General features: G+C 40.1%; 1 protein-coding gene across 3 annotated transcripts in view; it reads left to right on the forward strand.

Moving 5' to 3' along the window:
* DPY19L3 (dpy-19 like C-mannosyltransferase 3) overlaps positions 1-22,680 on the forward strand; it is an 81,695-nt gene extending 59,015 nt beyond the window's left edge. For all 3 annotated transcript variants that reach the window (XM_032170361.2, XM_032170362.2, XM_058425237.1), the window contains exons 13-19: positions 231-353; positions 738-849; positions 1,596-1,652; positions 5,524-5,606; positions 14,310-14,442; positions 17,181-17,339; positions 18,862-22,680. In XM_032170361.2, coding sequence (XP_032026252.1) covers positions 231-353; positions 738-849; positions 1,596-1,652; positions 5,524-5,606; positions 14,310-14,442; positions 17,181-17,339; positions 18,862-19,023 — 829 coding nt within the window. In that variant the 3' untranslated portion in view covers positions 19,024-22,680. The remainder of the gene's footprint in view (positions 1-230; positions 354-737; positions 850-1,595; positions 1,653-5,523; positions 5,607-14,309; positions 14,443-17,180; positions 17,340-18,861) is intronic.
* Positions 22,681-23,521: the final 841 nt, after the last annotated feature.

Raw genomic sequence — 23,521 nt, forward strand, 5'->3', positions numbered from 1 at the left:
TACTTCAAAGCTGCTGTGAAATTTCAGTTTTTCTCATTATTAATGCATTTATATTGTTACACTTTAGCCTCATAAATTCAAAATTGATCAATGCAAATTCATTTCATCTTATGGAAATAATCAATTTCTAAACACATAAAGGCATACATTTCTTGTATCTTCTTCTTTTACAAAGATCTAACTAAAATTATGTTTCCAGCTTCAATTTTGTATGTTGCTGTTTTACTCAGTGATTCTACAAATCAACAATCCGTGGGTAAAATGGAAAAAGGCACAGTTGACCTGAAACCAGAAACTGCCTACAACTTAATACATACCATTCTGTTTGGATTCTTGGCATTGAGTACAATGAGGTATTTTTGTCTTACCTGTTTGTTTACTTTTTATTTGACCACTCTTGATGTTACTTAGCAATATAATTTGGAAAGTGACAATCATCTTCATTAATGATCATGGTTCCCATAAAATCATCCTTATATACTTACTATCTTCTCTCAGTATAAAACATTCATCATCAGTTTTTACAATTAATTACAAACATGCCTCTATGTTTTACTCAAAACGTAGTCCTCAAAAGGCAGTGGAGTTAAACAACGAACCCTTTGGCAAATGGCATCTGCATAGTTTTAAGTAAGATTTTGCCGTCATAGATTGTAAAGCTGCCTTTATAGGTATCTCAGAATCCAAGTTTATATACAACTAGTACTTCTGACTTGCGCCTGTGTCTGTTCTTGCAGAATGAAGTACCTCTGGACGTCACACATGTGCGTGTTTGCATCATTCGGCCTATGTAGCCCTGAAATATGGGAGTTACTTCTGAAGTCAGTCCATCTTTATAACCCAAAGAGGGTCAGTGTCATCCCTTTTTCCATCTCCTTTTATGACTTGTAGTATTTCTTTCATACCACTTCTTTGTTTTTCAGTAGCTATGAGATAAAATGTATACTGAAATTGAAGCTGAAAATACATAATTGATATATTAAGATTTTATAGGGAATTATTTTAAAATAATCTTATTTTAAAAAATTACTTCTTTTTTCTCAGACTATAAGTTAGATATGTTCATTATATGGAATTTGGAAATACAAAAAAAAGCACAAAAGGGGAATTACAATTACCAATAATCCCCTTGTCCGGAATTATAACTGTTGTTATTATAATGTATTTCAGAAAGATAATCATTCATATATGTATGACAATTATTCAATAGCCTATAAATGCAGTTTTGAATTGTTCTACTCCATAAATTCACTAGGTGGCAATATGGTAGAAGCTGCAGATATCTTACAAATGATTAGAATCCTAATATCGACTCAGTTATTCTGCATATTGGAGACGTGTGCTCCATTAAATTATATTTCTGGTATTTTTTTTTAAGGCATATATTTACAAAGCAAAACTGTAAGGCAAAAATGTTTAAAAAAGCTGGGCACAGTGGCTCACTCCCGTAATCCTAGCTGCTCAGGAGGCTGAGACAGGAAGATCACTTGAGCCTAAGAATTCCAGGCCAGCCTAGGCAACATAGCAAGACCCTGTCTCTCAAAAAAGAAAAAGTTCAAAATACTTGTAATCTAAATAATGTCTTTCTTGTATAGATATGTATAATGCGATATTCAGTACCGATATTAATACTGCTGTATCTATGCTATAAGGTAAGACCGATTTTCTTCATTCTTGTCATTGATGTATTTAGCAGAATAATTGCTTTGATTCAATATATTTTGTGTATTATTTGGCAAATAGAGTGGTTTGTGAAGGTTATAAATACCTCCTTAGCTTCTTACTGAAGGTGACATTGATAGGAAAATGGATCTTTTTCCCAAATAGTTTTAACAAGTAAAAACATGATAGCGAAAACTACTATAGCATTTAATAATTCTAATTAATTTTGGTTTAGACTCTTAATATTCAACTGATGCAAATTCTGAAAATAAGGTGTTTTCAGACCTGTTTTGAAACGAAAGTAGGAAAATTATTTTCCCATTACCTGATTTATATAGACTAAGAGATTTTTAAATGTATCTTACTTTAAGCTCCATATTTTATTAGATGCTTATCTTCGTGGGAGAATTAGACACATAAATAAGTAGAGCCTAAGGCTTGGCTTTTTAAAATCTGTTCTTCAGTATCAATAGGAAGTATTTGAATTTTTCATATTCTCATTTGACTAGTTTCTGAAGCAGCATGAACTGTCCTTTAATTCAGAGAATTTCTTATCAGAGACAATGATCATTGGTCAGGTTGACTGTGGGTTTTTGTCACATCTTTGACATTGGCAGTCTTGAATCATCACTAGGGCAGATAGCATAGACTGTTTTATCCAACTGAGCTTCTGCCCTCTCTTTTTAAAAAACCTAACATATTAAGTTTAGATTTTTTTTCCTTTAAATTTTACTTTAAGTTAAAACGATGGATTTCAAACTCTACCATGTAGAACCCCTGATTTGGGAGGGTGGCTAAAAGCAGGGGTGATGGGGCCTCCCACAGAGAGGATCAGCTAGAGCAGCTCAGCTTTGGGGTTTATTTGCTTATATTTTCATGTAGGATTTTGTGAACCGAAGGTTTCAGGCTAAAGAAAATATTGCTAAATACTATATTGTAAATATAGTATTGTAAATATTTCAAAAAAATGTGTTGTCATGAGCCTATCAAAACATTTACCATTAGCAAAACTCTGTGCTAACTCCTAGATATTATGCCTCCCCACCTCCGGGAATTTTATTGTTCTAATGTGAATAACTGAAACTTACTAAAAACATCTAGACACTAACAATTAAGGATTAAACAGTATATGTTACTGAGGAGTCCAGTCAGTTTACCTTTACACAGTGATTCTGAGGATTAAAGCACCCTCCTCACAGAAAAGATAAAGCTCATGAATGTTTTTCTCACCACTGAAGATGTACCAAACAGTAACCATCTTTCACACTGTTTTTTAAGCTATTTGAGGACTGAGGTGTTTTGTTCGTAATAAAATTGAGGAAGGACATTGTATAAGAAGTAAACTGTCCTAGGGAGCATTGATTCTTGAAGCATGGTCCTCAGATAAACAGCATCAGCGTCTCTTGGGATCCTGTAAACATGCATGTGTTTGGGTCCCACTCCAGACCTACCGAATCAGAAGCCTGGGAGTCCAGTACAGAAATATGCATTTAACCAGCCCCCAGTTTTAAGTAAGAACCCCCTGTTGTAGCAGTCACAGGGTTTCTCAGCAGTGGCACATTGACACTTGGGCCAGAGAATTCTTTGCCGCTGGGGGCGGGGGCAGTCCTGTGTGTAGTCTGCTCTGCGGCATCTTCACCCTCTGCCCACTCATTGAAGCACCTTCTCCCCTGGCCACAACCAAAAATGTCACGAGACATTGCCAAACGCCCTGGGGCTAGGGCTAGGGGCACAATGTCTCCCCTTACTCATCTTGAAAACCACTGCTATAGAAGAACCGGGACGGCTAAAGAAGCCGTCATCTCCAGGAAATCCTTGCAGATTTTCCCTGAATAAGGGAGTTAGTATCCTGAGGAATCCTCCAAAAGACTGTTGGCCTAGTCTCTCTTGATGCAGGACTTTAGGAGAAATCCTAATGCATTCAGCTTTCAATGTATAAAATAGTTCAGATATTTCATCTCCACAAAACTTATATAAAATCACAGAGAAAATTAAGATGTTATGGGTATGAGGGGTTACCCTGAAACCGAATCTGTTTTCCAACTACTCCAACTCCTATAGACTTACCTGTAAGTAATGTGAATTCATATATTTCAAAGCCTGATTTCAGTTTTACATTGCAATTGTAGTTAGGGTTTCAAAATTTCTTGTTCATACTACCAATTTTGGTGTATCTCTCTTTAGTATAAGCCTATTAAAGGGGAAAAAAGCATGTACTAGCCTGCACTCCAAAGTCAAGACTTTAGTCAAATTAGTACGTTGGTCTTGATTAACTTAATTGGATTGCTGAAATCTCTACTGCTGATTGGTAAAAATGGCAGTTAGTTAATTCAGCACTTTCATATTGTTAAAGGAGTTTGCCACAAAATTCTCACTAGCTTTTAACATTTTCAGAATTAATAACAGTAACTTTCAAACTAGAAAAATATCTAATATTCATTGAGTTCACAGATTTCAAATATGTTTATACTATAAGAATTAGACCATTTCATTAAAAAGTTGGTATTCTATTGGTTATCAAATTAATAAGGAAAAATAGATCATTGAAATATTACAAAGGCGTCATTTAATCAGTAATTTTTACTACATCTCTTCCAAAAACTAGAACCAGAAGTCCTGACACCTGATTTCCCATCACTAGCAATTTTCCTGATTCACCTACCCAGGAGACAAGATTTGAATGAGCAGTAAAAATGGCCAAAGATGAGATGACCAAAAAAACAGTGATAGGTCTCAAACACAGCCAGAGATCAATCAGGTGCTGCTTTGATTCTACTAGTGGTTCTTAAATAAAAGTATTATATTTTCTACATCAGTGGAGCATACATACATTGTCATTGGTCTTCTATGCTAATATGTGAAGCAAATTCTACCTTTGACCTTAGGATGTATATAGATATGACCAAGTCTTTTTAGTCAACTGTCATTTGATAAAAACAATTAAGATTTAGTTAATTGTTGAATTAAATGGACTTAAGATATTAGATAAGTGGGTAATTCAGAGAGTAAATTTACATTTTGTTTAGAAAACCTTAAGTACTCAAGTTGACCAGGAGGTACCAAGTGCTATAAATACAGCCAGATGTACCAGATATTCCTGGAGAGCCCTACATTTAAATATTCTTCTCTCTCATTGTACCAGCAATTATATTAATATATGTCAAACCATTTGACCAGATTTCTAGTACAAAAATACAATCATGCTATTATGAAATGAAAAGGGGGCTGGATTTGGAGCCAGGGTCCAGGTTGTAGCTCTGCCACTTGTGACTTGGTCAAGTCAGATACCTCTCTGAGCTGCAGTTTCCACACTTCTAAATGAAAAATAAATCCCAATGGGTGATGCTGTCTGTTGCGTCATCCATGTCGTGGGTTATTGTGAGGATAAAACAATGCCATATTCTAAAGCATTTTTGCAGCAGTAAAACGGCTCTGTCTTCTACAGGATACATTCTACTTTTAGGGGTAAATTGCATGGTATTAGTTAATTACGTATTCCTAATGGATTGTGAGCTTTCTCATGGTTGGCATTCTTGTCATGTCAAAATAATGTTTTGCCGGGTATTAACATCACATACAATAGCATTTTTATTGGAGCAAGATAAAAAGCTCATTTTTTAAAGTTGGCGATACCTCGCATCCTAATTAGCTTCAGCTGAAGATAATTTCAGAAACTTCCCAGACGCTAGTTCCCTTGTATTAGGAGGGTTGCTGCAGAGGTGAAATAGTTGTATATTCCAGTTGCCATGTTTATTTAGTTCACACATTATATGCAGTTTATCTTTTTTTCATTTAATCTTAGTGATAGTTGTGGGTATAGGGGTGGATTTTGTTTTTGTTTTGTTTTGTTTTTAATTTCAGTTCTGGCCAGGAATGATGGATGAACTCTCCGAGTTGAGAGAATTCTATGATCCAGATACAGTGGAGCTGATGAACTGGATTAAGTAAGAGGATTTTTTTTAACTTTTAAAATTTTAAGTGCCTTTTAAGAGTCACTATAGACCACATTTCGTTTTGGGGGTTTTTTGTTTGTTTCTGAATCTAGTTACGAAGAAACATTCGTCCTTACTACATTTTTCTTTAAAACTCTGTATTTGAAAATAACGTCTTTCTATTTAAGAAATATTCTCTCCAGCCATATCTCATGAAGAAAGGAAAATACCCATTTGGAGAGGAAAACAGATTCAATAAATAAATTTCAAACCACTGACAGAAATAGCAATAGAAGTTTATTTATAATATCTGTTGAAACTTAAAATTTTATGTCTCTGCCAATTTTATCTTTATTATTTTCATTTTTATACCATTCTGATTTTCTACTAATGGTGACACTTGAAAGTATTATCTCTGGTCAGGCACAATGGCTCACGCCTGTAATCCCAGCACTTTGGGAGGCTGAGGTGGGCTGATCACCTGAGGTCAGGAGTTCAAGACTAGCCTGGCCAACATAATGAAACCCCGTCTGTCTCTACTAAAAATACAAAAGTTAGCCAGGCATGGTGGCAGGTGCCTCCTAGCTACTCAGGAGGCTGAGGCAGGAAAATCACTTGAACTCGGGAGGTAGAGGTTGCAGTGAGCCAAGGTCGCGCTACTACACTTCATCCTGGGTGACAGAGCAAGACTCGCCCTCAAAAAAAAAAAGGAAAGAAAATATTCTTTCCTCGTTTTTTAAATTATACTGTAAACTCCAGTTAAGTAGAGGCTCATGACAGCTCAGTGCAGATTTCATGTTAACTCGTCATATTGCCAAAGCCTAGAACCAGAGAAAATTTTAGATACAAAACCTGGAACTTTCCATCTTGACTATCATAATGCTTTAGTGTCCTATTGGCTCTTATTTCTGCCGGCACTTTGTTGTCTGGCCTCAGCATTCAGCATCAGAATGAAATTTGTGTGTTTCAAAGCTTTATTAACAAAACCTGCCTCCCACCAGCAAAAATAAACTTTTCTACCCAGAGCACCATTCCTATGCCCTGGAACACTGTATTTCCCTACTTTTAACCAGAAAGCAGCAGTATAATTATTCACATGTAAATAGAGGCTGTGCATCACATGTGGTGCCTTCGGAAAGCATTGGCTGGATTGTCTGTGTCCCATGGCTAATGCTTACTCACCAGTACAGGTCAGCCCTGCGTGTCTGCAGAGATGGTCAGTGCTTGATAGCTGAGGCCTCCCTAGAGCAACGCATGGATCTCATAGAGATTTTTATCTAAAACATACACATGGCTTTGGTCCTAATGTCGGGCTGGGTTTGACTAGATGCAGTGAGTATAGTTTTTCACATCTTTCTAGTGCTGAGAGCACTAAGCCGTGCTTTATTTATTTAATTTTAAATCATGCCAGACGATTACAGAGTAAATAATTCCTTCAGTATTTATTATGTACAAGGAAAGAGAGTTATTCGTGTAAAGGAAAGCTAATTACTTTTGCATTAACTATAGTCAGCTGGAAATTTATGATGTACATCTGAAGTTGAGGCTGATATTTTCTATTTTCAGAACGGTGCTGTTGAAATTAATGCTGAGGACCCCTGCTTTCTGGTAGCATGCTGAAGGTGGTGGGTCTTCCGGATCTCCTTAGATTAGCACCATAAACACCCCAGTCTTTCAGGAATTAATCATAAAGTCATTAAAAATGTATTCTAGCAGAGCCCCAGGTTATCTTTGGCAGTCTCAGACTGGATATATTTATTTGTAGTGCCTTTATTTTTATGCTTTTCCCCACAGAAAATTAAAGTAACATTTCTGGCTCTGAAAAACTATGGATGAGAGATGATTCCAGGTGTAAAGAAGAGAATACAAGTGTCCTATTTCCCTCGTTTGGGAGGTGATGTTCACTCCTCAGACCCTCCTTTTGCTAACAGCTCCTCTCCCTGTACTGCTTTTGTAGTAGACATACTCTTTTGGCTTTTTTTTTTTTTTTTTTTTTTTTTTAATTCTCAGCAACTGAAGGATTTGCCTTGTTCCAAAAAATTTTTTCTATTGTGATCTAGTCTCAGCTTTTTCCCCTAAAGTTCTTCAAATCTAAATAATGTTTTTGTAAAACTAGTTGCTTGGCATGTTTGCAAAATAAGCGTAAGTGGTGATGAATGTATGCCAAAATAAAGTCTGTGTAGACATCAGATATGTTTGTTTAAATCAACACTCAAATCCACACTGGCCTGTAGGTGTGGATTCCAAACGCAAGTGACTGCCTTAATATTCTTTTAATCTGCCCTGATTTCTTCTGTTTTTGAAACATAAAATATGACCTTCAAGTTTCACCTCACTGCTTTGATTAGTCACACGGTATCCATATTATTAGCAAGTATGAGTTGTGCTGGAGAAAAGGCTGCGGCCTAAGGACTCTTTCAGATGCATGGGCTGTGTCCGAAAGAGTCCCAAGACGCCTCACAGAGAACCAGCACTGTCCTTGAGGGCTGCCTCTGTCCTCCCCAGCCTGTCTTCCTGTCTGCCCTGTTCCCAGATAGTCAAAGCAGACACACTCAAATGTCTGTCTTCTGCCCATGCAGTCATCACGGCATCTATTGGACAGGGGCACAGCTTCCATTAGGGGAGGGATGGCTGTCCTTGGGATGAATCACAACTAGAGAAATAGTGGCCTGTGGAAACCCTGGGGACACCTCAAGTGACCCTCCATTTTGGCACAGGGCACCCCTTACATGAAGTGTTAAAAAGAAGCTTATCCGTCCTCTTCATCACTCACACACCTGGAAGTGTCCCGCCCCGTGTCCTTGCTGCTGGAATAAGCCACACTCCACACGAAGCATCACGTTGTGCTCCTGGACACAGGGCTTCCGCTCGGAGATTCAGGCTTTCCAAGTATTGTCAGAGGGCTTCTCTGCTTTGAGGGTAAATTGAAAGATGTGGTTGCCTCAGTGGGAGTTGGTTCTTTTCTTTTTTATGGGCTGAAGAGATATCCTCAAGGGGAAATAAAGGGCATTACTTGAGGGTGACACTTAACATGAGAAGGGTCATACCCAAGGGATTGGATTCCTGTGAAGACTCTTAAAGCCTTAACTAATTTATAAAGTTATTTCACATCTGAAGTTGTGCACTTATTAATATAGTTCAGCAGATGTTCATCGAGCCCCAGCTGTGTATGGGCACCGTGTGAAGTTTGTGGATGCAGGTGGTGCTCCACTGCAGCTGCCTTTCACTGGAGTAACCGCTGGGCCTCGCCTCAGCACAGTTGCCCTCATTCTTTTCTCCCGAATTCTCACCCTCAACTCCATTTTAAGTACTTCAGTGGCTTAGCAAGTTCAGTGGGAAAGTTTTTTTTAGAATTCTAATTTTTAGTAATAGAAAATGTTTTATGCTTTCCTATCTTTAGCTCCTAAAAGGAGTAGAGATTGAAGTTTCAGTATGAAACCAACGGTGTTTAGGGATTAAGCTGCTCTTTTTTACAAGGACGGTGTGACATTTGACATGTTGTTAAAGTCAGGGCCCCAGGCTGCGGTAGCCCCAGCTGCCTTCCCTAAGAGCTGGGAGGCATGTCTAGCCTTCCACACCCCAGCCTTTGTGCATTCACCTACCTGCTGCTCTCCACGCTACACCGATGCATTGCATGCCTTGTTTTCAAGCAGATTTAAATGCATATATTCATATTTACCCTTCTTTGCTGATAAGGTTTCCTGGATACAAAGATTAAAAACTTGGATTTTTTTTTTTTGCCTTCTGGTATCTCTTTCAGCAAAAGTCAGGCGGTAGTTTTAAAGGTTTTCTGTGTGATTAGAAAGCACGTTTACCTCAGCAAGGCTGAATGCAACCACAATCTGTGGTTTCTACCTTGTTCCTTTGTGTCCTTGAATTTCATTTTTCGTTCCTGAAAATTTTCTTCTGACATTTTGCAAATAAGATAGGTAGATCTATAGATTTGCATATTTTGAGGGATGACATTTTAGCTACTTCGCTTTAGGAGATTTTCACTGGAAATAGTCTCTTTCCAGTAATGAAACCTGTGTGTGTGGTATTTTCTCAATGGGTCTGAAAAAATGGACCAACTTTCTTTCACATTTAACCAAAGCAGAAAGTTAGTGTATATTTTAAATATGATGTTGGCTAAGTTCAGACCTTAAATGCCTATAAGCCTCTTTTCTATTTAATGAATCATTTTGTAGTATTTGCATAATTCTATAAATTTTTGAAGTGTAGATAAAGCAAATGTTCACACATTATATTATAATGCTCAGTTTCCCCATTAGTTCAACAGCAATTAACTTGTTGAAGCTTAGAGCTTCAAAAATAAATGAGATTATTTGTTCAAAATGCCATCAGGTCTTCCTGGAATGACATTTAAATTATATAATGTAAATCCACTTGACCTGTGAGTCCTTGTCATTATTTAGTGACATTTCTTACAGAACAAATTGTGTGCAGGTTGGGCAGCCTGCTATGGAGCTTGGCAGAGAGCTATAAAAACAAATTATCCTTTCATTTTATACATCATTTGTTCAAACATTTGTAAAAATTGCTTTGTTTTTCTATAATAGAGAAATGTCATTCAATGGTTAAAAGCACATTAGCTATTTTAGATACAGACCACAGACTGTATCAGGCAAGAGTGTCTGTGAAGGAAGAGCACCCGACATTATGTCCATCACTGTGCATGTTTTCAGCTAAGGACAACGGATGCCTTCTCCCTTTGCCTGCTAAATTTACCACAGAATAGAAAGGACAGTGAATATAAGTATCTTTTTAAGTTTAGAAATGTGTGATTGTTTGTTTCTCATTTTGTTCCACTTTGCTTGTAGCTTTTCCTTTGGCATTTGCCTTACGGGTAGAGTGAAGTGTTGGAAGTAGCAGTGATATTTCCCAGGTTTACCATGGAGCTGGCGTATGAGACAAGGCCACATGGCATGGAGGGAAGAAGCATCATCCCTACTGTCCTCAGAAGTCAGTCATTTTCAAATAAGTGTTATTTTTGGTTTTATTTTATTTTATTTACTTTTTGAGATGGAATCTCTGTTGCCCAGGCTGTAGTGCAGTGGCGTGATCTCGGCTCACTGCAACCTTCACCTCACGGGTTCAAGCGATTCTCCTGCCTCAGCCTCCCAGGTAGCTGGGACTACAGGCAGGCACCACCACACCTGGCTAATTTGTGTATCTTTGGTAGAGATGGGGGTTTCACCGTGTTGGCCAGGCTGGTCTCGAACTCCTGACCTCAAGCAATCTACTCACCTCAGCCTCCCAAAGTGTTGAGATTACAGGCATGAGCCACTGCACCCAGCCCAGAAGTATTATTTTTTAATTCATCTTACAGGCATGAGGATATGTGTATTTTACTGCTTTAAAATAAAGCCAAGTCCTCAGTGAAAGAGTATGTTAACAATCCAGATGATTGTGGCACTAACACATTAAACAGATTACACTTCTTTTAAACTTTCTTTTTGCTAATAAGGCCAGACATTAAGACAGTCACAACTTAATGAGCTTTATTCCATTTTTTCTTTCATTCCCCTGAGCAGCCATGTGTCACTCACTCTGCTGGCGATGGCCCTGCTGTTGCCTTGGGGCTGCACCTGCTGGGGGCCGGGGGTGGGAGCCACTCAAGAGCTCTTAGAACCTGCTGGGGAGAGAGCATCTTCAGTGACTGCTGTTTCATTTCCAGCTTAGCTGAAGGCTTGCAGTAAGCATTAGTAAATATGTGATAGACTAGGCTCACTACAGCACTGGGTTATTTTGAAGTGTTTGTCTGTAATGGGAGCTGTTAAGTAAGCCTTTTTCTTTTTTTTTTAGTTGGAGTTTTTCTCTGTTGCCCAGGCTGGAGTGCAGTGGCACTGTCTTGGCTCACTGCAACTTATGCCTCCCGGGTTCAAGTGATTCTCCCTCCTCAGCCTCCTGAGTAGCTGGCATTACAGGCACCCACCACCACGCCCGGCTAAGTTTTGTATTTTTAGTAGAGACAGGTTTCACCATATTGGCCAGGCTGGTCTCAGGCTCCTGACCTCAAGTGATCTCCCCACCTGGCCTCCCAAAGTGCTGGGATTACAGACATGAGCCACCACACCTGGTCTAACTAAGCTTCTTGAAGACAGGTTGTCATACCGTGTTTGCCAGCCCAGCACATAGTAGACCCTCAGCAATATTTTTTGAATAAAGAAAGAACGTTATAACTCCCTAGAGGGCAGTTTAGGACTTTGGGCATTTAAGCCTTTGTGAACTCTGTAATTCATCAAGGGCTATGATTATAGTCCAGGAGGCAGGCTGAAACCTTGGTCATTAGCTGTGGCTGGATAACAAGGCCTGTCATCTCTGCTGTAATTATAAAATGCATGCTACATATAGCTTTGTGCATCATCTTGGTGCTGAAGCTGCACAGAGATTCCTATTATACATTCAAAACGGTGATGGTGAGACAGTCTTGTGATTGGAATGGATGTTGGAAGCTCAGCTGCCGGGTTTGTCTTTTGTGTAGAAGGCCAGCTTGGCACTGTTCAGGCAGTGAGACTACAAACCAGGATCATTCGCCCCTGATAGCTCTCGCCTCCACCTCCTGCTCTGCCAGGCGTGGAAACCAGACTCATCATGTTCTCTCTGCATCCTAAATCTGTCTAGTTCAGAGGACCAAAGACAGCCACTTTTTGGCATGGATGTGTCAAGTTATCGTATCGTTGATTGCTGTGGAATGGCTCATGCCAGTTGAGAGTATTTAAAGGAAAGAAGCCTGGCTTGGAAAAATGGTGGCACTTTAAAAAATTAATATTTGTTCGTACTTGTTTCCTTTAGCAATTACACTCTAGGTGAGGGTAGCACAGTACACAAGGCCCAGAGTGTTTAGTAAGTGTCAGTTGAATTAAACTGAATTTCAGTGAAACCTTTCACTAAGGAATTCTGTGCACCTTCGCGTTTTCATTGAAACCCTCTTAATCCTCTGACCATGTGGGACAGAATGTGAGAGAGTCCCTGTAAATTGTTTGTACGGGGGACAGAGCTAACATCTATTTGTTCTTGTTCCTGGGTCTGTCAGAATGACAAGCTCTCAAGTGCAGCCAAGTTCATGTGAAACTTTTTTCCTGTTGGAATCTGCATTCTAGACTCTGGCATGCGAGAGGGGATGCATATTATGTGTCATTATGTATGCTCATTGTCATTCCAGCCACTTTTTTTCCTCACTTAAGAACGCTTATTGGAATGCAAGTGAATGAGAGTGTCATTGTTAGAAAGAAAATCTTGAATTTTTCAAAAGTAAACTATTTGTAAATGTCACAACTTGAATTGTGGGATGTCTTGCTTGTAGACATCCAAGGCCTCTGTTGGATGGCGTTCACGCTGGAGTCTTAGCGCTGAGTTGGAATAAATAAAACATCCTGGTGGGATGTATGAATGTGATGAGGCTTCTCTTAGAAACCGCAGCACCAGAGCTAGTTGCGTGCCCTGCTCCAAAACCATGGAGAACAGCCTGCCCGTGGCTTTTTCTGCAGAGGATGTTGAATTTTAATGATTTTAAATAAACTCCTCACAACCATCTTCCTCATTTTAGTTCAGTCCAGCAGGCACAGACTCCTCTCAACACAAGAAGGATAAACGCAGCCCGCAGTGTCCTCAGTGGGCCTCTGTGGGAAATTCTGCACTCAGGAGAATCCCTAGAAGAGAGCCCTTAGGGCCTCCTGAGAGATTAACTCCTTGACCGCTTACAAGTGACTGTCACTCACGTTTCCAAAAAAAAAAAAAAAACGGAAAGGAATTAAATCAGCTACTATGATTCCTTTTTTCCAGGGAGGAAAAAGGAAAAATGCTTTTCCTATATTCTGGGAGTCTTTTCTTGGTCCTAGTCCCTGCCCCTCACACCCCTGAGAGACAGAGAATCGTAGCATGGTGGGAACTGGAAAGTGAGTTTGTGCCTTAATACTAGAGTGCCCTGTGTTCCTTGAACTGTATATAGTTTCTCATAATCAGGACCAAAGGTATGTGTAAAATAATTGCGTTTTCACATCAGAAGTATTTGTGTATCCCCCATATTGAGTAATAAGATATTGGCTATTTCAGAATCTTGTTTCCATGTTTTTTTGTTGTTGTTGTTAATTCTGTTTTTATTCATGGTGGTATCTGTGATTTTTTTTCCTTATTGCTTTTTTAAGCAAAAACCCTTGGAACTGACTCATGATCCTGCAGTTTCTGGCTTGATGATTTGTTAGATGTTGCTCTAGGTAGCCCTTTTGTTAAGTTCAATACGCAAAGCAGTGGCAATCTTTTAGGTTATTTTTGTTAGACTCTGCCCCTCTAGAACAATAGCAGGAGAGGATTGTGGGTCTTGGCCTAGAAGCCTGGACTCAAGAGCTACACTGCCTGCCTTCTAAGACAATTCCTTATAAAAGTAAACCTAGCAAAACAGTAAGAAGTTTCCCCACTGTTATTCTGGTGAACAGTCAAAAACAGATACAAAACATTGTTGTAAAAAATATGGGGCTGGTGCAAAAGTAATTGAGGTTTTTGCCATTGAAAGTAATGGCAAAAACCGCAATTACTTTTGCACTCAATAGTTAATGAGTGCAAATCAAAACCGAAGCAAACTCCCGTTTTTTTTTCCTTGACTCGTAACACTTGGTAACATAGCTGGATTCTTCTGAAAGAGTTTAATATTGTCTTCTTTGTTGTCTTTAAGGACCTCTTAACAGTGGGGTTAATTCAGACTCTAAAATCTTTCAGCTCTAACACTCCAAGAAAAGCTGTGTTTGCGGGAAGCATGCAGTTGCTGGCTGGAGTCAAGCTGTGCACAGGAAGGACCCTAACCAACCACCCGCACTATGAAGACAGCAGCCTGAGAGAGCGGACCAGAGCGGTGAGGCTCCCCAGTGCCTCCCCTCACTTCTTGTGGGCCAGCTATGGGCTGCGGGCCCCTATGTGTGGTAAAGATGGGGCTGAATGCTGCACCCTCCAGCATTAGGTTAGGAGGGTGTATTAGTCTGTTTTCACGCTACTGATAAAGGCATACCCGACACTGGGCAATTTACAGAAGAAAGAGAGGTTTAATGGACTTACAGTGCCACATGGCTGGGGAGGCCTCACAATCATGGCAGAAGGCAAGGAAGAGCAAGTCATGTCATACATGGATGGCAGCAAGCAAAAAGAGAGCTTGTGCAGGGAAACTCCCCGTTACAAAACCATCAGATCTCATGAGATGTATTCACTACCAGGAGAACAGCATGGGAAAGACTTGCCCCCGTGATTCAGTTACCTCCCACCCGGTCCCTACCACAACACGTGGGAATTCAAGATGTGATTTGGGTGGGGACACAGCCAAACCATATCAGAGGGGAAATCAGAACGTAAGTGCACAGGGCTGGCATCTCCTGGTTCAGGACCTCTGCCTGCCCATCCACTAAGGATGTGCTGTTAGGCCACGGGTCCTCCCCAGGTCAGGACCTCTGCCTGCCCATGTCCACTAAGGACATGACGTTAGGCCACAGGTCCTCCCCAGGGAAGAACGGAGAAGACACATGCCTTGAGGTGTGCAGAACGCGTTTGGGAGCAAAGCTTTTGGATTAGGGAGGGGTAGGAAAAGGAGTTGAGGCATACTGGTCACATTTCTTATGGACCATTCTGAAGTCTGGGGTTTTTGTTTTTTAATAGAGAATAATACAGTCTCATAGTTCAAAATTCAGAACATACAAAAGGAAATATGGTGAAAAGTGCCTCTCCCATTATTGCAGTTCTTAGTTCCCCTCTTAGGAGGCAGATAATGTTAGCAGTTTCCTGTGTTTCCTTCCACAGGTATTTCATACATATACAAATATGGGGGGAGGGTGGTGCTCATTTCTCCATTTTTACAAAAGAAGCGGCATTCTACATTCTGCTTCTTCGGCACTTAATGTGTTTTGGAAAACATTCTATATTCAGTATATTAACAGCTTCCTTCTTATTTTTAAAGCTGCTTAATATTTTACATGGATGTGGCATATTTTATTTAGCCATTTCTGCTGTTTCCCTGTCTTTTGTGATTATATGAACAATGCTGCAGATAAACTTGTCTGCACATCACTCTTTCCAGGCACGGTGTCTGTCTGTACAGCAGATTCTTGGATGGGGAAGTGCTGGGTCAGGGTTGTTGGCATCTGTAATGTAAATCGAGAGAGGTTATCAAGTCCTCTGTCTACAGGTTGTATCTGTTTACATTCAAGTCAGCAGTGCAGGAAGGTGCCTGTGTCCCTTCGTCCTCACCAATCAGGTTTCAAACTCATAAATGTTTCCTAATGTCACTTTTTTCATGTTGGCGGTTAAAAAGTTGTTGCAAAAGTCTTGTTTTGAGTGAGATTTGACTAGCCTAAAAGCAGATGATTTTTACTAATCTCCTGTCTTGTATAAGAATCATTTGAATTTAGACTTCTGCTAAAATAGGAATTTTTTGATGGGCTCAGGTGTTCCAGATAGTTCCAAATTAACTAGGAGGATGCAGGAAAGGGGCTCCCTGGCTTTGCAGGCATCAGGTTCATCAGGGGTGGCCTCTACTGCTTGGACTGGAGACTGCAGAAAAGACAGGTCAAGTGCACAGAGCGTCCTGGGCATCTCCTTTCCTGTCTCAGTACTACGGTTAGGCCCCACACACTGACATCCTGAAGGCCCTACGGCTCTTCATCATGACCCTGGAATCCTTGAAATGCCTTCAGCCTGAGACCTTGTGCTGGACTGTAGGACGACACAGTTGTCACAGTAACAGCATCCTACCTCCCTACCATTTCACCCATCCATGTGGACACATCAAGTTAGACCCTCAAGCCCAAATCAGAAATCTAGCACTCGAAATCAGGGCGCAACAAAGGAGGCAGTACCTCTCTTCATGAACCCCTACATTCAGCACCTCACACAGCCTGTTTCCATGCCAGCCCCAGAATCTGGGATGCTCAGTTTGCATCCATCCACTGAGGGTGTGTGGCATTGGTATGAACGTGAAGGGGGCCTCCTGTGGCGTTGCCCACGGTGTGCTGCAAGTGGCTCTCACCCCTAGGATGGACGAAAGGGAGAGGAGCAGTGGGGTCTCTCAATTAGCTGAGATGCGGCATAGCAGGTAAAGCAGCCAATGCTGCCCCAGCCTAGGAGCAGAGACCCTACAGGGATCCTTCTCCCCACCTACCAGTTTCAGAAGCTGGGGCTCTGCCTTATTGGGATGTGTGTCCCTCAGACTGTCCCATCACCCTTAATGGGCCAGTTTAGTCTGGGGGTCCCCTTTTTAAAGGTAGAGACTGTGTCTTATTTACTCAGCCCTGTCATTTACCTTGGGACAGCAGTCTTAGAATTGGTGCCTACTGATGAATATAGTCCTGTCTTGAAGTAATACATTCTGAATCGAGATGTGTTCTTCCTAGCTCACTGTCTTCCCAAGGCCGAGAACTCACAGCGTTCTGGGAACTTCCATGCACACACTCCAGGCCTACAAATGAACGAGTGCAGCGTGGCCTGGGCTGGAGAGAGCACCTTGGGTGTTAGGTCTTAGACTCAGCCCTGTGGAAGGTTACATCACATAGTTAACTCCCTGGCAGTCAAGTAGCATTTGCCACATTGCATTTTTATCTCTTTTTGAAGGTTTATCAGATATATGCCAAGAGGGCGCCAGAGGAAGTGCATGCCCTTCTAAGGTCCTTCGGCACCGACTACGTAATCCTGGAAGACAGCATCTGCTACGAGCGGAGGCACCGCCGGGGCTGCCGACTCCGGGACCTGCTGGACATCGCCAACGGCCACGTGAGCATGCTGCCTCTCCCTGTGTGGGGGTCTCCTGGAGGAGCGGGACTCTGATTTGAATCCTAAGAATGTGAATCTTTATCCTTTATGTCTGGTTGAATTACGCTACGAATCAAGTATTTGCTTTTTCTCTTGCTTCCTACAGAACCCCTCTCTTGGCACTTTAGTGACTGCCACCGGGGCTGGGCAAGGGAGAGGTGAGAGAGGAGCCCTGGGTCCCCAGTGTCACACCAAACAGAGCAGCTCTGCCTTCAGCTCATTTGTATGATGGGGCTCTGCATAAAATGTATCTGTTAAGGATTTTGCTGCTATAAACAAAACCTCAGCCTTTAAACCCGCTGCTCCAACGCTTCGTATTGGCTAGCTGCTGCATGGCGGGGATGGTGGGGCCCCCCTGCCCTCCGGTCTAGGTGGTGGATTCCCCCTACCCCTTTTGCCCTCTTCCACTGAGTGTCCTGTGTCCACTGGTGCATTTCCACAGGCCAGCTTTCAGAGGCTAAGTTGCACTCCAGAGCAGAAAAGCAGCAAGCTGCTTCTCCCTTCTCCCTTCTCCCTTCTGAGGAAAGTGTTCTTGGAGCTATGCCAGGTCTCAGTAGAGCAAACAGATTTTCACCCTTTAGAGGTGTGATGTGTGCTGTAATTAATGGTATAAAAGCCAATCAATATTTGTAAACAAGTTGGACAAAGTGACAAACCTAGCCTAAATTTGAAAAAAAAAAAAAATCTTGACTGTACAGAATTTGAGATTCAGATTTTTGCCCAAGGAGAATCATAGTTGATAATTGTCTTGAGTTCAGAGGTGGTACAGACCAGAGACATCCATTTAAATTTTGATTTGAGTGTGATTTTTTCAGTTATTTATTTATTTATTTATTTTTGGAGACAGGATCTCACTCTGTCACTCAGACTGGAATGCAGTGGCGTGATCTTGGCTTACTGCAGCCTCAACCTTCCAGGCTTAAGTGATCCTCCCACTTCAGCCTCCCAAGTAGCTGGGACCACAGGCATACATCACCATACCCAGCTAATTTTGTTTATTTTTTGTAAAGATGGGGTCTGGCTGTGTTGCCCAGGTGAGTCTCAGACTCCTGATCCAAGCAATCCTCCTGCCTGAGCCTCCCAAAGTGCTGGGATTTCAGGCATGAGCCACCACGCCTGGCCTAAATGTGACTTTTTCTGATGAGTTAGAGAGCTTTCTCTGATCACAGTAGTTCTCTGTATTTCGTTTCTATGAGAGAGACAGTATCGTATGTTCCTAAGAGCAAGCAGACCTGAGTTCTAGTTCTGGTTTTCCCATTAATGGGATCATCGTGTGACCCTGCACTCTCTTTCTCAGCCTTGGTCTGCACTTCTGAAGGGAGAAAAGGATGGCCCTGATGATCTCCAAGTGCCCATGGACATTGAAATAATATAATTTAATTTCACTCACATACCATTCTTAAACCCAATACCCATTCCTTCTACTGTCTTTTGTAAATAGGATTTTCCCCCCAAATTGTATTTGGGTTTGTTTTGGTTTTAGATGATGGATGGCCCAGGAGAGAATGATCCTGATTTGAAACCTGCAGACCACCCTCGCTTCTGTGAAGAGATCAAAAGAAACCTGCCTCCCTACGTGGCCCACTTCACCAGAGTGTTCCAGAACAAAACCTTCCATGTTTACAAGCTGTCCAGAAACAAGTAGTGCAGATTTCTGCCCAGTGTCTATTTTCGATACGGAGAAACTGCATCATGATGAAACTCAGTAGATGACGTTTCCTATGTAAGTAGGTAGCCCAAACCTTCAAGCTGTGATATGAGTAAGTTCTACAGATGTTTACACAAGTGTTGCCATCTTTGAAAGCATCTTCTACAAGCGGAAGTCTTTTTTGTTGTGTGTCTATCTTTCTCGTTAATGTTCTTTAGCCTAAATGTTGACAACTTTCTAAGAGTGACCTAGAATTATGTTGTTGGAAAGAATGATGTGTGTTCCATGGATACCTGGATAGGCACATAACATGTTGGAAGATGAGCACCTGCTCAGGATTTGAAATACTTTTAATTTTCAGGTGACTTAAGACAGCTATAATTGAATCAACTAGAGATGATGATCGACTTATTTAATATAATTTCACTGGTGAAGACCAATTGGTAGCTTTTTAAAAAGCTCTTTAGTGTCCTATTTTACCTTAAAATGTTGTAATATTTTCCAGTTGTCATGCTTTTAACATTAACAAAAAAAATCATGTTAAGGCTTTGTATCAAACATTTTGTTACACTGTCTGAAATGTAATGTGGAGTACTTCAGCAGTATGTGTCATGTATTGTGTGTGTCTGTGTGTGTGTGCATGTGCACACATGTGTTTTAATGCTGGGCACAGAAAAGTGTTACAAGTTCCATATTGTAAGTCCTTAAAGGGGCAGAAATATATGTAGCCAAGTAGAATTTATTACATTTTAGTGTTATTATTTTAAAACCTACTGATACTCTTTAACCTCTCCTGCAGTAATAGTTTTGCTTTATTTCTTACTCATTTCAATTTATTGGGTTTGCAAAATTTTGTAAACTTTTTGTGTTTTTAGCCTTTGTATTTTTTACAGCCTAGAATCTTGCAAAGTCTGAATATTTTTTAAATGTTCTATCTTAACTAGTTCACTAATACAGTATTTTTAGCAGACAGCATTTTCAGACATCATTTTCATACCAAGTTTGACTTGTGGTCTCCAATCTTCCTGGGAAGGCCCTGGTAGTGTAATTCTTTTCCTTATTAAAAGGTAACCAAGTGCCTCTAAGTCATGCTTACTTATAAACAACAAAGAAGAGTATATGTACCTGCTCAAAATGTTTTTGATAATTGCTTGTATAATTAATTTCTAATGATGAGGACGCAAAAGTTGCTGGTAAGAACATAGTATGCATTTAATTAAATCAAGATGGCTAATGGAATTAACTTTCTCTCCTGTTCTTGCCAGGTGGAAATGATTTAAGCATTTCTCCTTGCAGTTGTATTGAAGTAAATTACCATAGGCATCAAGATGGCTGCATCACATTTTCAAATGATTTTATATTCAGTTGCTACTTATAAAGCAGCATTCAAAAAGTCTTTTACACTGTCATGTTGGACACAGCAGACTCAGCTTTTATCAAAACTTATTTAAATAAAAAATTGACAGTAGCTGGGTTATTAAATTATGCAACCGAAACTCCTGAATTATACCTTTTCTGTATCCCTTAATAAGATTGGAGACCACTGCAGTTTAGGATAATACAATAATAAAACGTTTTAATCAGTACTAAAACTTTAATTAAGCCAATAATGATGCATGCCTGTTGTAGCTGACAGCATGGGTCAGTACATCCTTCAGCGAGTGCCTTACTCTAATTGAAACCAAGCACACGTAAGGTACAATATGTTAGACTCTGTGATTTTTGTTTTCAAAATCCTGTTATGGCTATATTTAAATTTATTTTAAATATTCCTGTATGTATTCATCTAAGCATTTGGGCATTTGGAGTCTTAATATACAAGAAACATGTACTTAAATTTTTATGCTTATCACCGCAATGATGGCAAACAGTGATTTTTTTTTCATAGTTTAGGTGTCATTGTTGCCAGCACCTTTAGTGCTCAGTCTTCAGTGAAAAATATAAAGTGCCAAAAAAATCTTGCAAAACAGAATCCATACTTAACACTCTTTCCAAGACACTGTGACCACCATGTACAGTAGTTTTTATTTCCTGATGACCAAATCTCTCAATGAATCATGTTATTAATAAATATTTTTAGCACTCATCAGTATTCTCCAATGTGACCTTCTCATTGGAGTACACAGAAGGAAAGCAAAGAAGAGCATCTGACTTCTGGCTCTGGCTTACAGCCTCTCCACCAGGCCGAAGCAAGAGACCCGCAGCGGCACTCGCCGCCACTCAGACCTGGGTGGTGATAGCCTCAAAGAATGGCTCTGTTTTCTATTGACAGAAAACCCACTTGATTTTGCTTCTGAGTTAGTAGTCAGAAGACCCTCTAAGTACAATAGAAGTGCTCTTAACGGACTCTGTCTATGTGACTCCCAGGCCCCGGAGTCTCCATCTCTCTCGTAAGCCACCTGCTCCGGCACAGCTGGAGGCTGTTCTCTGGTGTTCTCAGTGCTCCGGCTCCCTCCCTTGAGTTGTGCACCCGTCCCAAACCACTCCGTGCAAGTTCTGCTTCCTCTTGTAAGTACACAACTCAGTTAAGTATTTACATACACACGGAAAATACGGGTGTGAAAAGAAAGAACTTTCTGCAAAAATTAAGTTGAATACTTTGGTAAAAACTGATAAAGGCTGAGTTGCCAATAAAAGTTGCTTTTAAATTAGGTGTGACTGGGAAAATTATAAGATGTTGGGGAAAATACACAAATCAAGAAAATTTCTGAGCTTAGATTGCTTCATAGATTTATTTAAGTACTCATCCCACCTTTAAAAACTCTAAACTGAGAAGAAGGGACCCAAATCATGTTATTGGTGTGATTTATGTGAGAAGTAGAACTGTAGTCATTGGACCCTTAGGCAAAGGAAAATCCGTATCTTTATATCAGAAGATCGGCAAACGAATGTACAGTTACACAGTTTAGGTTATGATTCCCTACTTTAACCTACCTACTTTATTAAATGACCAACTACTGATACTGATCACAGTAGTTATTAGAGATTCTAATTTAGTTGGAAGGTTCTAATCACTTTTATTACAGGCATTTGAAAAATAGGGATTGTTTTCAAATATATTAGCCAGGAGCATAGTTAGATGTTACCCAGGCCATTTATCATCCTGTTAATGATGATTTTCCCGACGCTTGTGAGATCAGCGTGACAGGAGTGTGTGCGTGTGTGTGCGTTTGTGTGGGTGTGTGGTTTTGGTTGGGTGCTGCCAGGCAAAGGCATATGTAAATACATCATCCGATCTGCATCTTTATTTCACAATTAACTAAAAGTAAAAATGTCTATTCTGATTCCATATTGATTTTGTCTAAGATGTAAAAATTTGAGTTCATCTTTAGCGAAAACCTACCTGATTAACATAAAAAATATTTGGTTTTTAAAATTTAACTCAAATCTCAAAATCAATAAAGTGTTCTCAGATCCTGTATCTTGGTTAATATGTTCCCAAATACTTTAAACATGGCAACCTTTTGGCCTAAGAGAGTGTTTGTCTGTTCATGGAAAAAAGCTTTCGAGATGAGAGAGTGTTTTACTTTCTTGTGGCAATTGATTTTCTGTTTTAACACCCTTTGGGTAAAATCTTACAAAGAGCTTTTATAATTTGTTTTACTGAATTGTATGGAGATTGTATACTAAGTAAAGCTCTTTTAAATTGCATAAGATGAGTGTCTTGCATTTCTTTGAAGGTCAAAGCCCAAGGAACCTGCTTGTTGAAGTGCGTTAAATATTTGCTTAATAGAGTAAATCACTAAAGGTGGGTGTGTCTACTAAAAATACAAAAAATTATCCGGGCATGGTGGCGGGCGCCTGTAGTCCCAGCTACTCAGGAGGCTGAGGCAGAAGAATGGCGTGAACCTGGGAGGCGGAGCTTGCAGTGAGCCGAGATCTCGCCACTGCACTCCAGCCTGGGTGACAGAGTGAGACTCTGTCTTTAGAAAAAAAAAAAAAAAAAGAGTTTTTCACCTGGATTAAGTCAGACCCACCCAATACAATCTCCATTTTTGTTAGCTCAATTGTAATTGTTAGCTTAATTGTAATTGTTATTGTTGAGGGTGTTTATTTTTTCGAATGGATTTTGGTTTAACAGCTGCTTATTTGTTTCACTTGAATTCCAAGGTTATAGTTTAGATTTATAAAGAGAAGACTACTGTCAGCAGAATTTATCCTTGAAGAGATAAATGCTATTTGTTTTGACCTCAAGAACAGTTTCTACTTGATTAAATTCTGAGTCTTTAGTAATTCAGGAAGATGGGTGGTAGTGCACCTGCTTGGTTAGAGTGTATAGATAACAAATGTGTTGGACTGTTATGTTCAAAGCAGAAGTTGAAATTTCAAGCAGAAATGGTCAGAAAGACAAAATGGAAAAAAACTGGCAGTGAGGTCTCAAATATTCTGTACTGACAGGTGGTCCCTAGCAAAATAAGAATAATAATATAGATAAGCAAAAGATGTGGGATATGAATGAACTGAATTGCCAGTTGAAGTCTGCACTGAAGGAGCT

Source organism: Hylobates moloch, unplaced genomic scaffold (assembly GCF_009828535.3).
Source record: "Hylobates moloch isolate HMO894 unplaced genomic scaffold, HMol_V3 SCAFFOLD_12, whole genome shotgun sequence".
NCBI lineage: Eukaryota > Metazoa > Chordata > Mammalia > Primates > Hylobatidae > Hylobates > Hylobates moloch.